At 47.3% G+C, this 16,787-nt stretch overlaps 1 protein-coding gene across 1 annotated transcript; it reads right to left on the bottom strand.

The window, feature by feature from the left end:
* Window positions 1-228: 228 nt before the first annotated feature.
* Window positions 229-2,239, bottom strand: FABP6 (fatty acid binding protein 6). Its single transcript, XM_002194009.5, has 4 exons — window positions 2,017-2,239; window positions 1,025-1,200; window positions 511-600; window positions 229-342 (listed from the first exon to the last, which is right to left on the bottom strand). Exons 1-4 carry the CDS (start codon window positions 2,081-2,083, stop codon window positions 289-291), a joined length of 387 nt encoding a protein of 128 aa, XP_002194045.1. The 5' UTR covers window positions 2,084-2,239; the 3' UTR covers window positions 229-288.
* Window positions 2,240-16,787: the final 14,548 nt, after the last annotated feature.

Here is a 16,787-nt window from a genome sequence, read left to right as displayed (position 1 = left end):
CAGGAAATTATTAAAAGGTCATGTTTTTAAGGTTCAGGGCTCCTCTCAGGGCACAAAGTGGTGCTCTGAGCACTACTGGTGTCCCTCAGAGCAGAGAATCACAGTCACAGAAGGGTTTGGATTGGGAGGGACCTTAAATCTCATCTGGTTCTACCCCGTCAGATATTTAGGAATGAGGTCAGCATTAACATCATGATTGTAAAACCAAGAAAGAGACGAAGACAGAACTTTATTTTTTTAATTTTATTGTTGGCTTTCAGTGCACTGGAAGAGACTGGCCTTGCTGCCTTAGGCAATCTTTTTGCTGGTCCTCTTGTAGACTACACCAGAAGACGTAGAAATCTGGAACAAAGAACAACCCAAAACTTTGGTTGGACGGTGTAATCAGAGCTCCAAAGTCCCAGGGGAACAGCCCTGGGGATGGCTCAGGGTCTGTCCTTTGCTTAAGATTTTTTTCTAAACTTCAAATGGTGAGGATTTTCTTTGTTTTTTGGATCTTTGAGCACTCACCTCTACCAGCTTCCCCCCACAGATCTCTGCAGTGTGGCGGTAGTTGGGGAAATCAGCTACAAGTTTCCCATCTTCCATTTTGACAGTTGCCTGTGAGAGAGAAAGGGTTCATGTTGCTGGGGTTGCTGGAATTTTTGTTGCCAGATTCTGTGAACACCTGCACGCCTGGTGCTGGAATTTTATGAGACAGAGATTGTGTGTTGCACAGGGCTTTAGTTCTTGAATGTTTTCAAGTTAAATAGACACTTGTTCATCTTCCAACTCCTGCAGGTTCCAGATCTGCACATCACTCTTTAACAGCTCTGAAAACAGTCCTGGCAGGCAGCCCAGGAGTCAGCGATGATGGACTCAGGGATCCCCAGGATGGTCTGGGCTGGAAAGGGCCTTAGAGCCCCTCATGTTCCACCCCCTGCCATGGACAGGGACACCTTCACTAGGCCTCACACAGGTTTGCTTTTCACCCTAAATCCACATCCACCTGAGGCTGGGGAGCTGAAGAGCTCCATGAATTTACCTTGAACTTCTTCCCTCCCATGGTCTCCATGTCTGCCTCCTTGCCCACGGTGAAGGTGTTGGTGGTGGTGCGGCCTCCTGGGAAGTGCTGTGTCCATGTGAAGTCATTCCCATTCTGCACCACCTCTGTCACAATCTTGCAGTTCCTTCCCATTTCAACCTTGTCACTGGGGAGGCCTTAAACAATAAAAACACAGAGTTTATCAAATCTAAGTTGAATTTGAACTGAAGAATGGTAGTGGGGTGTTTGTTCTCAGAGCATCTGATTTGTTGTTCATTTCTTATTTTTAATTTTTTTACAATATCAAAGCTCTTAGTTGAAATTACCAATGTAAAGAAAGATATTGGTACATTAATACATTTGCTAAAACAAATCTTGCATTCTTTTCCTTAAGAAACAATACACAGGAAAAATATACAAAGTACATAAAATATTCCCTTCTCCTTAACTTACATATGCAATGCTTGGAGTTTCATCTGTGGGACCTTGGGCCTTTGCTATTTAGCTGCACATACCTATTTTTATATTTGCTCTTGCTCTTTAATTAGATGCACATGGGATGTTTGGACAATTTGGGTTGGAAGGGAGCTTAAAGACCATCCAACCCTCTGTCATGGCAGGGACACCTTCCACTGTCCCAGGTGCTCCAAGCCCTGTCCAGCCTGGCCTTGGGCATTGCCAGGGATCCAGGGGCAGCCACAGCTGCTCTGGGCACCTGTGCCAGGGCCTCCCACCCTCCCAGAGAGGAATTTCTTCCCAATATCCCATCTAAACCTACACCCTGCAAGTTTGAATCCATTCCCCCTTGTCCTGTCACTCCATTCCTTGTAAAGTCTCTCTCCATCCTTCCTGTAGCCCCTTCAGGCACAGGGAGGCCACAGCTGGGTCACCCCCAGGTTTCTCCTCTCCAGGCTGGACAATCTCAGCTCTCCCAGCCTTTCCCCAGTGTTTGATCCAATCCATGCCCCGTGCCTGACCCCAACCAGACTCACCAATCTTCTGCACAAAGGCATCGTAGTTCTCATCGCCCTCGAACTCGTATTTGCCTGAGAATGCCATTGCTCCCTTGGGATGAGCCTGGGAAGCAGAACAGCAGCTGGAGGAGCAGAATGGATCAGCTGGGCTCAGCTCTGCCTTTATAGACCAGCCCCAGCTCTCAGCCCACCTGGCCCACACCACGTGGAAATGGAGCTTTATGGCCCTGAGTCACAGCGATGCCATCGACCCGAGGGACAGTCAAGGTTATCAGGAAATTGTGCATCCTTGCCAATGACCTGGAGATCAGCAGGAATCAAGGACAAGGGCTCAGCTTTCCTTTAGTGCAGATTTAAACAAAATTATATATTTTTGCTTTTAAGATTTCACTGGTTTTGCATTCAGGATGGAATAAAATAAAAATGGACCATGCATCAGTTCTCAGCTCTGCAGAGAAAGACCTGGGGAAACTTGCATCACCACCTGTGTTTGCTTTGCACTTTTGATATAATGTCCTGAAAACATATTTTATGCTTTGTTTGTTAATTAACACTCCTTCAGCTTAATCCCAAGATCACTGAACCCAACAAAAGGAAACTTCCTGTCCCAGCTGGACGCCAGTGCTGAGGCCCCAGCTGCAAAGAGCAAAGCAGCATTGGCACAGGGAGCAGGGCAGGGGTGGCACAGCCATGGAAGCCTCAGTCCTCACTGCTCTGCTCCAGAGGGACCTGCACAACCTTGGGAAGGAGGGCCATGAACTCAGGCCATAAACTCTCCTGCTCACATAAAACTTGCAGGGGACAATTCCACTGGCAGAGTAGCACCACAGGGACCTTGGGACACAGATCAAACTGGATAAGGAAAGCAGCCCAGTCCTGTGTAAAAGGAAGGACATAATCAGATTATATGAACAGTACTTGAGCTTTTATACTCCCTGTCCATAAAGATCAAATTATATTGATAGCTGTCCCATGATGTGATACTAAAATGCTGACAACTCCATATAGACATGGACAGGGGAGTCCATAATCCCATTATTTGATTCTGCTGGTTACAAGGAGCAGCTATGCAGAAAAGCTCAGCTGTATTTGAATGTACCAGGGTGATGTAAATTCCAAGTGTGCGGCATTTGGAGACAGTGAACAGGAGTAAGTTGAGAGAAGTAAAACTCTTGTGGAAGCTCATCCCCAAAGGAAAAGGTCATCCAAAGTGAGCAGTGAATTCCCTGTGCCTCCAAGTCAGCTGCCTGTGATATGCAAAGCAGCCGAGTCTTCAAATGCTGCTGGGAACAGAGGGAGCTTTAAGGAGCCAAATCAAAGCCTTGGATATCTTTACTTTGAGAATGTGCTTGCACAAAATAATAACACAGCGTTTTTGCATTCCTTTTGTCTGTGGAGTCCCCTTGCCCTTGGGTGGCTCCCAGCAGCCTCCCAGGTTTATTAACCTTGCAGAAGAGTTGCAGAAAGCCAGGGAGATTCACTCGGAGACAAAACGAGGATAAGGGAGGTAATTCCAGCAGCGACTGAGCCAGGCAGTGCTGGGCTTTGAAGTGCTTTTAGAGCTGGATTGCAACTGAGCTGGGAGTGCAGACTGGAAATATCAGTGGGGCTTTGCAGTGCCCACAGAGCTGCAGTTAATGACTGCAACTGGCTGGGGAAGCCTGGGGAGCCCCAACCTCAGCATCTGGCAGCTCCTCAGCAGCCCTGCTTAGGAAATGCTAATGATTATTAATTCCTCTGGCACTCAGAGTAATCATTGCTAATGAATTCAGGATGCGCTCATTTGGCCTTAATGTGCTGGGTAATTCCAAGGGGGCCCTGTTACACTCGGCCTCCTTAAGAGCCCGTTTTGTCTGGTCCGAGGTGTTGCCGCTCTCCAGCCCTAAAGAGCAGAGAATTCATAACCAGAGGGGGGCTGAAATGTTACACAGCGTGGGCAGAGCTCAAAGACTGCACAGAAATGCACCTGCCAAGCTCCACAGGTGACACAGCCCAGAGCCTGTCCCTGCTCCAGAGGGGACGTGGACCTGCCTAACAAAACCAGGAAAAGCAGGAGCTCACAGACATTCAGAGACAGAAACACCTGCAGGGCAGGAAGGCACGGCTCTCCCAAAAATCCCATCTTTTTGGAGACTCCCTAGAAGAAAATTCAATTATTTTGTGTGACAACACTCCATCAGGAGAACCTTCAGTGTGTCTGGATCTCCAGAAAAACAAGACAACCAAAGGATTCATCCAGGCTGCACAGGCTGGCAGAGCCTATGTAGGAAGGGCTTGGATCCCACTGGTGTTCCTGATCTCCCAGTGGAGCCTCAGGGGACTGCTGGGGTGTGGGCTGGGAATTACAGAGACAGACAACTAAACCTGGGGAAAATGCATCTGCTACCACAACTTCCTGGGAATTTAATTCCCTCCTTTCGCCGGGATTCTTCCCTTTAATGAATTATCCTGTAGTAAATGTTATCAGTGGTTAAGTCCACTGGTATCCAGTTAAATGGGATGGGGATGGAAAACAAAAATGGGAAGCGATCTTGATTTTTAACAAGTACAACATAAGACTTGCATTTTGTTAAGCCAGTTTGGATTTGTGTATCCTGAAAAGGCACAGGAAGACTAATTTTGGCTGCTCTCAATTTGGCTCCCACAGAACTGCTCAGATTCCTTTGAAGTATCATCCTTGGATTAAGAGCCACTGTGGAATATTTTGAACTCCAATGGTTTTAGTCTAATATAGACAACAGTTCAAAGGTTGCTAAAAAGGAAGATATCATTCAGCTTTATCTGCAGAGTCTTCTGGTCAAAAATTAGAGTTAAAGCTCCTATCTCTATGGATTTCTTATATAGAAATATCTAAAGTTTCATAAAGTGAATAACTGATAGCCCCGAAGACAGGAATCATTGCAACTCTTCTGGACTTTTCTGAGTAAACCCCAAAGGCACCCCCTTTATCTGTACAGTTCATGGGCTGTGTTGTAAATATATTATTACTGATAATATCAGTGCTTATCCTTGCTGACACATCAGATAACACAGCTCCAAATGGAGCTTATCCTCCAAGGAAGCTAATTGGGATTTCCTCACTGTGGTTCCCACCCAGAGCAATCCTGCTGCTCCAGAGCATTCCCTCAGCTCTGCTTCCCTAAGCTCTGTCAAAGGGAACATTCAATTCAAACACTGCTCTTTTCTTCCTCTGAGGGTACATCTGGTTTGCAGTTGACCTTTTGGTATTCCCAAATCTCCTCTTCTCTGTGTCACCCTCTGAAGCCTTTCCTGGTCTCCCTTCCCCTGCAGCTCACCTGGGAGAGGGCTCAGGTGCAGCAGCACCTGCCTGCAGCTGGGGGAAACCACCCCAGGAACCAGCCACAGAGGGATTAGATCTGAAATCATCTCAAAGGTACACAGGAGAAACCAATATTTGAGTTAATTTCCTTGTGCTGGTGCAGTGTTTAGTAAGTTTAGTAAGTGCCTCACTGAAAATGCTGATCCAAGTCAAGTGTGCAGGGACAGACAGATTCTGAGAAGCAGAGAAGGATTTCTTTCCTTGAAATACAAGAAAAGCCAGTTTTCTTTGCACAGAAAGCCTCTTCTGGGCCTCAGCTCTGCTTTGATGTGTGTGATCCACAGCAACATCTCACTGCATACTTTCAGCTCTTTGAAATTGTTTATATTGCCTTGGATACATTTATCAGGAGAAGAAAATATACTTCTGTGGCAGAGAAAATACACACATTGTATGTGCTAGTCCATCCCCACCTCCACACCAAGCAGATCTTTGCTTCTCCTTGTTCCAGAAACTGCTTTTATTACATCTGGTGTCCCTCTTCTACGGTTTGATTGATTCCTGAGCTGCTCAGCACTAAGCTGGCTCTTATTAATCAAACAACATTGATGGAAAAGTGGGAAAATGAGACCGGGCTGGTAACAGCTGTGATTTTCTCAAACCCTGGAATAAGCCAAATTTCTCTTAAAGATTCCTTCCAGAATTGGAAGAAAAATCTGGAAAACACTTCAAAATCTGAACTTCTACTTAAGTGTTGCTTTAGTCCAGAGTACCAAACAACAGCTGTTTCCCTCCTAAACAATGGGAAAGCATCAGGGGCCAGAAAGCCCCTAAAAAGTGCCAGATTGGTTTAGTTGATCAGAGCAGGGTGCTGAGAACACCAGGTTTGTGCGTTCAGTCCCTGTATGGGCTTAAGAGTTGGACTTGGAGGATCTTCAGGGTCCTTCCAACCCAAATCAGTCTGTGATCCTGTGATGCTGAGTTCCCGAATTTTTAAATGTGACAAAACCTTGATTTGTCATAATCAAAAATGATCCTTGTGGGTCCCTTCTAACTCACAACATTCTGTGATCTGGAAATTGGTTTATTTTTTAAAACTTGATTTTTAACCTAAACTTGCCTTTACCAGTGGCTCAGACTGGTCACTCTGAGGGTGCTTAAAAGCTCAGTGACTGGGTGAGAGCCAACTTCCCAAAATTCTGCTTCTTCAGGCACTTGCAAAATCTGCTTCTGACAAGAATTTGCACCCAGGAGTAATGCAGGATCCTGGCAGTCACTGTGGCTCCCCCGGCGGTTCCAGGAGCAGCAGGATTTGTCTGGCAGCCAGGTGAGCTCACCTGTGCTGGGCCACAGCACCACCCAGTGCCAGCTCCGAGCTGCTGAACCCTGCCTTGGGAATTCCAGGCCAAAGCTGCAGCTCGTGTCCTGAAAGGCAGGAGAGGCAAAGAAACCAAAATACCTCAGCTCTCCCTGTGTCACAACTGGGGGTTTTGTCACATTTACAAAATTCAGGATCTCAGCATCACAGGATCACAGACTGATTTGGGTTGGAAGGACCCTGAAGATCCTCCATTTCCAACCCCCTGATGCAAAGTTTGGGGCACAATATAGATTTTGAAGCTGAAGGAGAATCTGTTGGGTTTTAATCTGCATTTCTACAGAACTTTTCTACCTGTGATTTGTACTCAGGGTCTGTTTATATCTGGGTTTTTTTGGGATTTTTATCTGCACTGTTGCCACCCAGCATTGTTTGCAAGCCAGGGCTCACTAAGACTCTTTGGCCAGAGCATTTGAACATCCTGAGCACCAACCTTTGGCTGCCTCCCCCTCCTCTTCCCAAATAAACCCTTGCAGGTTATTGGTACTCCCTGCTGTTCTGTGCTGGACAAAGCTGAGCCAGGGCCAAACCCAGGATCTGTTTTCCCTCCCTCCCCAAAGCTGGAGGGCAGCTCAGGGAAGGTGTTTGGGCTGTGTGTCCCTGCACGAAGGAGGAATTCCCCCAGGGAAGCCGGGAATGAATCCCTGCATTGGCCCTGGCCATGGAGTGGTGCTGGCAGGGGTGGAGCTGCAGGAGAGGCTCCTCACCCCCCTGCTCCTGAGGCAGGGGTCCAGCCAGGATGGATCCGTGGGTCAGCCCAGCACACAGGCCCAGGGAGCATCTCCGAGCCCTCCCCAGCAGGAGCCAGCCCAGCCCAGCCAGGGGCTGCAGCTCTGCCCTTCCCGGGAGTGGCAATCCCAGCAGAACCAGACACAGGCAACTTGCAATCCTCCAGTGCTGAGTTAGGGTCTTGTTTGAGGAAAAAATCCTCCTCCTGCAACAATGGCTTTGTTCTGAGAGGTTTGGTTCTGTCTGGTCAGTGCCTGCTCTTTAAAGTCATTGTGACCTACATACAGAGAGATCCAAATAAAAAATTAAAGAGAAAGAGCTCTCTGTGACACTGCCTGGCTGAGCCAGCCCTGCAGTTCTGTGGCCTCTGGATTACTTTTTCACACAAGGCCAGATATGAGTTTATATAAATTCCGTATGGTTGTGTTCTTTACTTCATTATCATATGAATGTCTAAATATCCCTCCTCAAGGAAAAATGTAGAGGTTACCCACTGAGGGCGAAGGGATGGACACACCCTTGCTAGTGCTGTTATCTTGATATATAAAGAAAAACCCAGCCTGGAGCTGTGCCTCCGAATAAAGCCCAGGACTGAGCCCAGGGCACAGCTCTGGGAGCTGACACCTCAGTCACCCTGAGCCCCGGGTTCCTGTGCCAACACACAGCACAACAGCTGCGTTCAAATCATTTTCCCCAGGACACTTTGATGAGGTCTGGATGGCACAAGGAATTTCTGAGGAGATGTGGAATCCAAGCCCTGCTCTAATTCACCTTTAAATCAGGATTAGTGGGACCATGACTGCTGCTGGCTGCTCGTTTAGCTGGGTGAGATCAGTCTGGGATCAGCTCAAATCCCAGGGGCTGCAAACTTGCTGCAAACGGATTTCATAGCCCAAAGGCTTGTTCCACCTGGAGTAACCCAAGCTCTGAGCTGGAGGAGAGAGAGCTGTGCTAGAGAGAGCTGTGCTGCTGAAATCCCTGCAGCAGCTGCAATCCCTGCCCCAGCTGGCACCAGCTGCAGGAACAAGAACATCCCTGGGGCAGAAGAGCCCTGCAGGGCACTGTGCTCGGTGCCCTGTCCCTGCAGGGCAGGGCTGATGCTCCTGCAGCAGGCTCTGCACAAGGAAGGGCAGCTCCCCCAGCCTGGCACCTTTCCCTGCTCCCAGAGAACACCTGGCATTGCAGCCCAGCCGAGGGAAGCAGCTGGCTGGGGATGAAGGAAAAAGCAAATCAGAGTTTATGGGGATCAAACAGGCCCCCATCACTCCTTGTGCTTGGGGCTGCAAGGCCAGCTCGCATCCACCTCTGCTGCTGATTGTTTTTTTTGACAGGAATTGCTCCCCAAACAGTCATGTGCAGTGATTATTTGTCTCTTTCCCTCTTCCCCTGATTACAGCCAGACTGGGACATCCCTGATCCGCATAGAAATGAATATTTGAAAAGGCAGGGCTGTCCTCCAAGGGCCCTGTGCACCATTAGGCCTCCAGATTTACTGCCCCACCAGAGGCCAGGGGGGTAATGAGGCAGCAGCAATGGGCTAGGAATCAGGAGAAAGGAGCTCAAAGAAAGGGATTTGCCTTGGCACATTCCTGGCTGTAAATTAAAATTATCACTGAGGTCCTGCCTTTATAAGAGGATTTTTCACCTGGTTTTGTAGCCCCAGTCCCAGAGCCTGCTCTGTGCTGCAGCAGCTCCTCTTGGCTCTGCAATGTCCCGTGTTTTGCCTGTGCCGGTGGACAGGAAGCACCACCATGCAAAAGCCAAGCCCATTAAAACAGGACTTCTGCTGTGTCACTGTGCTGGATGAAGTCCTGCAGGAGAGCTTTTCCCTCGGTGCTGAGCAGTGACTGCTCCCGTGGGCCCTGCCAGGAGCACAGATTTGCCCTGGCGTTAGTTGCAATCTGTGCACCCAGCTGCTCCAGCTGCAGCAGGAATGCTCATGATGCCAGGAATTGTGTCCTCCCTGTGGAAAACACGTCCCCAGCTCTCAGTCCTGCAGCCACCAGAGCCCTGCAATCCAACACCTCCAGCCTGGCTCCTTCTCTCCCCCGAACCTGGAAAGATCTGTGGTGCTTTGTATCCCAACCTGCTTTACCCTCAGACCTGACTCATGTTTTCCCTCATTTGGGAATGATTCAGAAACTTCCTCTGGCCTGACCACATCTGACTCACCCCGAGTGACTTCAGAAATTAAAACCAAATCGAGATTGGTGGAGAAAAAGCAAAACTAAAGTCAAAATGTAACTACTGATGTGACGAACTATTCCTGCCTCCAGTCTGCAGGCAGGAGAGGATTCATCTGCTCTGTCACTGGTGCAAGCCTGCATCCACCAGCCAGTTTGATTTGATTCTGAGGGGAAAATGTCAAGAGTATCAGGAATTACTTTTATATTAAATTTATCCCCTAGAGAAAAAACCCTTTGCAATGATAAAAAATTCCCTGTACCACAGAGATAAAGATTTACAAACCCTCCTCACACACGGCTGGGAACCCATGGTGAGCACCCAGAGAAACTGTTCCACATTTCCCAGATACAATGTCCTAGAGAACAGTGTTCTAACTGCAAAGAGCTGCTTTGCTTGAAGAGCTTACACAAGCATTTAAACCTTTCCTATTTCATGCAGGAGACAGTTGCCAAGTCTGTTCTGTGCCTGCAAGCACAGATGAGTACAGAGGATGCTTTTTGAGGACTGATTATATTCTATTTACCAAATTTTAAACAGCACTGATTTTTACATCTTTCCTTCTTCATCTCAGAGAGGACAAGAGATTTTCTCCTTCCTCCTTTGTTCCTTCCTGCACTGGGGAGGTGTTTGGCTGCTTTTATGCAGAATCCAGACTGAGACTTCTCCATTCTCATTAAGGGATCACTTGATTCAATCCTGATAATTCTTTTGGGACCCAGTCCCTCACCTTGCATTGTGTGATTCACCAAGGGAATTTCCTACAGAAATGCGTCCCTTGAAGGGTGCAGCATGAAATTCCAGATTTCAGAACATTTTTTACCAAAGCAGAACAAACAGAGCACCCCAGATATGTCCTAGACTGAGGCACCAGAGGTGGAGAAGGAGCTTTCAGTAAAGCCCAGCTGCCACTGCCAGCAGAGCAATGCCCCGTGCCAGGGCCTCTGCTATGAATTATCCAGATTCAGATCTCCAAACACAAGGGATGAACCCTGGGTGAAGGGCAGATTGCTTGCAAACAGTAGCTGTAATTCTCATTTTCTCCTCAGAACAAATATGATTACATGGATACAGTTCATTTATTTCCCTTACAGTTTTCCATCCCTTTTTATTCCAGAAGTTAGGCTGGGGCTAAACAAAGGAAGCCTACAATCTTGCAGCAGAGCAGTCATTACTGGGTGCTTCCTTTTCAGCATCAAGTACCTCTGTTTTGGTTTCATTTCTGTATTTTCTAAACTAGCATGAACTGTGCCTGGAAAATGCATTTTTTTGGGAGCATTTCTCATTATTTTGGAAGCCTAACCTTGCCTACACCCAAGAGAAACAACCCCACACTTCAAATCAGTTGTTCCAGTGAATAGAAATAAATATAAGCTGGCAAAGGTATCTTTTGTCTGCAGAGTTTGTGCTGCTCAGCACGGTGGTTTCAGCAGCAGTGGGGAAAGAACTGTTAAAAATGAAGTATTATCCAGCTCCAGCAGCACCTCCTGGGCACTGCAGCCCAGGCCCTGCTCTGTGATAAGCCCACATGGAGGATTAGATTAGGGCAATATAGAGAAATATTGGCCACACCAACACATTTCCTCACGAGGGTGGTGACACAGCTGTTGAACGATTGCATTTTTCTTTTTATTATTTGCTGAAGGGTGAGTGGGGATAATTTCACTGGGCCAGCTCTAGAAAGAGGGTCAAAGGCAAGATCCAGCCCCTGGTCCCAGGAAATGCAGTTAAAAGCACAAACAATGCTCTGCAAATCATCAAGATTGGTTCTAATTCCATTCATCTTCTGCCTTTGGAGCTGCTCACAGACAGATGTGCAAGAGCCACAGCTGAATGACCCCTGACAGAGATGTTCTCATTGCTGGCACTTGTCATTTCATGGACTTGTCTGTGACAGGACCGAGGAAAAGGATGTTTTAGAGTTCCCATTCTAATTGCAGCACTCCAAGTCTACACTCCCCAAAACTCTTGGGCAAGCAACATTTACTATCTTTTTGCACAGATTACCACGTGTTCTTATCAAATCTCTCATGTCAATCATCTCTGCTGTGGCTTTGTGGAGCAGCTGCCAATCACCCACCCTGCCACCACAAATCCCAGGGCTTCATTGATTCCAGTATCAGAGCCACAGCCTGTTTTGTTCTGGAGGTGATGGGATGTTTTTTCCCTGGCCTGAGTTAAAGAGAGTCTCAGAATGAGGGCAACACAATTTCCCAAACACTGACAATCCTGGAAAGGCAATAGAGCTTGCTCTGTTGGTGCTTGCTCATCTCTTGGTGTGAAGAGTTCTTTCTCTTGATGTGCAAGCCCCTTGAAGATGTTGCTCAGAGTCAGAAATTACAAGATTACCTGGGAGGAGAAATTAAAAATTGATCTGACTTTACCAAAGGAAGCAACTTGCAAAGGACCATGCTGGGATTTGCAGGTGAGCTCTGACAGGAATTCAGGCTGAGCCTGGGCAGTCCATATATTGATCCTACTTGGAATTGGATTAGGAAAGGGTAAGAGAAGATGCCTACCAGATATCCATAAAATACAGGGATACATCTCTTGCTTGAAATACCCTTGGCACAAGAGGTACCAAGTCCACAAGAAGATGAGACAATCACAAGAACAAAGGTCTATAAGGGAACACAAAGTAAAACACTGACTGAGAGCAACCTGGAAGATAATTTCCCTACGTATTCCCCCTCAATCACTGTGATATTTTAAAGTAATAACAAAAACTTGTCATTTTTATTCATCACCAGGGTACCTTCATTATTTTTATCCGGAATGCAAAGACACACAAAGCAGACAGGGACACACAGTCCAAGGTCTACTTTCAAAATCAGAAAGCTGAAAATACTTGCCTGTGATGACAGCACTTCTCTGCTCCCACCCATCCCAGGAGAGCTGCAGACCTCAGGAAGAGCTGGGACTTATTTTTTGGGTTTGTTTGTTTGGGTTTTGACTGAAAGACAAACTACATGGTAAAGCTGAGCTTTCAATACTTTTGCTTTTTAAGCAAGACCTAAAAAACTTGACTGCATTGCATTTATGCCCCGCCCCTGCCTTTGGAACAGCTTCAGAAGTACCACAGGAGAGGCAGAGGGACCAGGGCAGTGCGGAACCCCAGGCTCTGCAGTGTCTCCATCACAGACTGTGAACTCCCAGCAAGACCCAGGTACAACACCTACAAGTTCTGAGTGACATGGAAAGGCAGACAAGGATGTGAGACAAGAGTTACACGCTTTTACTCAGGTAAACCATGAAGGCAAGCTGCCTTCAGGAGGGACAGCCTGTTACAGGCCCTTTTGAAATCACCCTAGAAAATCCCACCACAAATTTGTTCTCCTTTGGGGACCACCTGCAGCGTTTGGCAGCCAGTCCATTTCCAATTGTTGCATGTCAGACAATGTCAAGCCGGAAAACACATTTGTCTCCACCAGTCAATTTACTGAAATCCATCCAATTCTTAAAGTCAAACAATTAGCAAGAAAGCTGAATGTCTCAGTAACTCTTCATTTAAGCAGAGAAATTAGTTTGTAATTTATGGACTAACTTGATGCATCTGAAAGACCAATTTTCTGGTCCCTGTGTCATTGTCAAGGATAACGTTCAGCACTTACACAACACTTCATCCTGAAGTTGTTTTTAAACCTTCACTATAATTAAACCACATCACTCCTGTGTGAATGAAATGTTCCTGTCCATTTTTCACAGCCAGCAGAGATGAGGCTCCATGAAGTGCCAAAGAGAAGGACACGGTGACACAGGCAGTTGGCAGCTGCTCCTTCATCTCGGAAGTACAAAGGATCCAAATGATTACCAGTCAATTCCATTTCCCCTATTGTCCTGTCTCCTTGAGCTCTGTCAGCAGCTACCCTCGATGAGAACAGACTGTGTAGGATTCCCACTCCTCTAATTAAGGTGCTTCACCCTTTCTGTTACTCCTGTTTGAAATAGGATTCATCTCCAGGGACCACAGGTGAGGAAAGGTCACATCTCACCAGTTGGGCACTCTTGATGTGAACAGAACTTGACTGCAGACGTAGAATAACCTCGGAAACACCACAAGGAACAAAACAGTTGCTCTGACATATTTATGGCTAAAGAGACTTCTGTAATTTCTGTAAAGAGGACTTTAATGAGAAATCCTCCATTAATTACCAAGCTGCCTTACCCACAGCTGGGTTTGGCCTCTCCATCTGTCCTGGCTCCAGGGATGATGCCCATTTTCTCTGAATGGAGAGACCCATGGAGATGCAGCGTGGCTGCCACCAGCACCTGCAGCTGCACAGGCTGCAGGAGAAGGCAGAAACCAGTCAGATTAGGAGATAAAACAGGAAGTACCTTCAGACTCCATTTCCTCACAACTACCAAGTGAGATCTCAGCAGTGAGACGGTGCCAGTCCTTCACCCCAAGGGCTCACAATTACCATTCTTTTAAAGCAACCCCAACTCTGGAAATCTATTTCAATCAATTCTCCATATGGACATTAGATTAAGCCCTACTCATTGACTTTATCTCATGTTCACAAGAAATACAGCACATAACTGACTTTTCAACTTGCAGGGCAGAATTCTGGGGCACATGAGACTGCAGTGAGGTTTCCCAAATCCTTTAATGCTCATCCCTAAACCCAACAAAATGAGCTCTGTGCTCACAGGGCCACAGAAATCAGTTACCAACATCACAGGAAGGACTGATGATTCACTCACCCCAAACTAACTTTCTGTACTAATTCACTAACAAATCTCAATTCAGCTTAAATATAATTAACAACTGTTGTAAGAGCATTACTTTCCTAATCTGTTAGAGGAGCAGTGAGTTTGCAACACACAACCATGACCCAGATTCAGTTGATTTGCCTGAATCCCTCTGCATTACTCACATCCAGTGATTTTAACTGGTTACCGTGAAAGCCTTGAACATTCTCCACCAGCAGATCATGCCTAGAAAATGCTGACTGGAGGATTTATTAGCAGTGTGTAAAGCTGTGAACACTAAACCTGACTCAGGGAGGTTTGGTGGCCCTGCCCAGGGTCACAGGAAGCCGCTGTCACTGTGGCAGGCAGAGGAAGCCACTGTGACTGCAGTTGGGATTGAGCAGGGCAGCAGAGCACTGTGGCACTGCATTTCCAGGGAACTGGATGCCCAGAGAGTGATGTTCCCACTGTCCAGCAGCTAAAAACTCCACACCCACACCCCATTAGTTATCACCTGAAGTAATAACTTAGTTATTACTCAGACCTGCTGGGACTGGCCACACTTCCAGAGTGGAGTTTCATGACAGAACACATCAATATCACTGATGCTGAGTTTAGAGGCTCCTCACATCCCACACAAACAATTCCCTCCCCATGGGTGCCATGCACAAACTCCAGCTGGATCTGCTGCTTCCCTGCATCCCCTCACTCTCTCCACCCAAACTCAGCTTCCTCAGCTGCCCATCCCAGCAATTTACTGCAACACATCTTTATGGAGCTCAGTATTTTTCCTGCCTTCATTTTAATTGTTTTATTCCCCCCGATTGTCTCCATTCCTCTCTGTAATTTATAGTTTCTTCTCTCCATTTCTGTCCTTCCTGCCACTTGCTGAACACAGAGAGACTTGGTTTAATTTACAGAGAGTGTGGTACTGCAATCTGTTTCATTAACTTAATTAGTTTTATTTTGGCAGTTTCTAAAGGTTCCAAGATAGAAAAAAAGACTCCAACTATGCAGTCACTCTGCAGACCAGCCACTGTAAGGCAAATCCTGTCTTAAGGAGATTACAGGTTAGATTTGAAATAAATAGAAATTAAATGTTGATCAAAGGTATTTGGGATGGGAAAAAATTATATAGTGAGGGTTTTTTTTGTTAAATTTACGAGTTCCATCCTGCATCCACATGCCTGTGTTGGTGAGGTTGAATTTTAGAGTTACCTATGGTACAGTATTTCTGTGTGGCATTATTCTGGGCTGTAAATGTCCTGATTTACCTCTTTTTAAAAGCACACACAGCACCTTTCATCATTCAAAGGAACGGTTCATGTTTTATTTTGATCCCTCAGTAGGGTCAAGCACATAATCTGCTGTTACTGCAGTGAAGCAGAGAACAAGCCATACACCCACTCTGTTCCCTACGGAGCACAGGAATTGCTGGGATCTCCAGGGGATGTAAAACACAACAATTTGCATTTGAATGCTTTCCACAAGCAACACCTGCTGAAAAGGTGCGTTTCAGGAGACTTGCAAGAAGAAAATCTTCCATTTTATGCTCATCCTTTACATAAATCCGAGCTTAACATAACAAAGAGCCTGCTGGGCTCAGCTGTTGGATCTGCGCATCCCATCAGCTCCAGGGCTGAGTAGTTTTAGTTTCTTTCTGTGTTAGTTGGGAATTTCTTGTAGGCTCAGGATTTATGGCCCTGTTCTCTGCTCAGCAGCCACAGGGAAGGGAGCAGGGGCTGAGTGTCCTGAGCGCACAGAACGGAAATACCATGACAAGATAAAACCCCTCTGCTCTGTAGCCAAGGTTCTGGCGTTCTGGCCCCCTGCCCCAAAGGTGGCTGGAAAAGTCTGGTTTTGCAGACTGGGCTTTTGCAGACTGGGCTTTTGCAGACTGGGCTTTTGCAGCCCGAGCTCTGCCGTGTCCTGAGGGGCAGGACCCGAGCCCGGAGTGCCCCGGGCTGGACGGGGCTTGGGGCAGCAGGAGGAAATCTTTAAACTCCTTTTCTTTTCTCCCCTTCCAACTTCAAGTTTGCACCTGATGTGTCTAATAAGGCGATTAACACTTTAAAATGCAGATTTACCTCACAAAAGGCAACAGCCCCTTTGCCTTCCCCTCCTCAGGTGAGGAACAGGAGGGTCAGACATTGATCTGTGGTGAGCAGGGACAGGAGCCAGGGAAGGGCTGTGCCAGGGCAGCTCAGGGTGGATTTTGGGGAAGGTTTTTCCCCAGAGGGTGCTGGCACTGCCCAGATCCCCAGGGATGGGAATGGGCACGGCCCCGAGGCTGCCAGAGCTCCAGGAGGGCTTGGACAGCGCTCCAGGGATGCCAGGGTGGGATGGTTTGGGGTCTGTGCAGCGCCAGGGGTTGAAGTGGGTGATCCTGTGGGTCCCCTCCAACTCCGCGTATTCTGTGATCTCCCCTCTCCCCGTGTCACCCCCTCAGTGCTCCCCAGCACGGACACCAGCCGCGCCCCTGCCCGCGCTGCACAACGCAGCAGGCAGCGCCGGGCCGTGCCCCGC

This window comes from Taeniopygia guttata, chromosome 13 (assembly GCF_048771995.1).
Source record: "Taeniopygia guttata chromosome 13, bTaeGut7.mat, whole genome shotgun sequence".
NCBI lineage: Eukaryota > Metazoa > Chordata > Aves > Passeriformes > Estrildidae > Taeniopygia > Taeniopygia guttata.
This window is presented reverse-complemented; position numbering and strand designations above follow the sequence as displayed.

Excerpts from the sequence above, each read along its gene's own strand:
- FABP6 (XM_002194009.5), bottom strand. The coding sequence starts at position 2,083 with ATGGCATTCTCAGGCAAATACGAGTTCGAGGGCGATGAGAACTACGAT. Across the intron at positions 1,201-2,016 it reads TGCCTTTGTGCAGAAGATTG|GCCTCCCCAGTGACAAGGTT; the intron begins GTGAGTCTGGTT and ends TTATTGTTTAAG. Across the intron at positions 343-510 it reads GTGGGGGGAAGCTGGTAGAG|ATTTCTACGTCTTCTGGTGT; the intron begins GTGAGTGCTCAA and ends TCTTTGTTCCAG.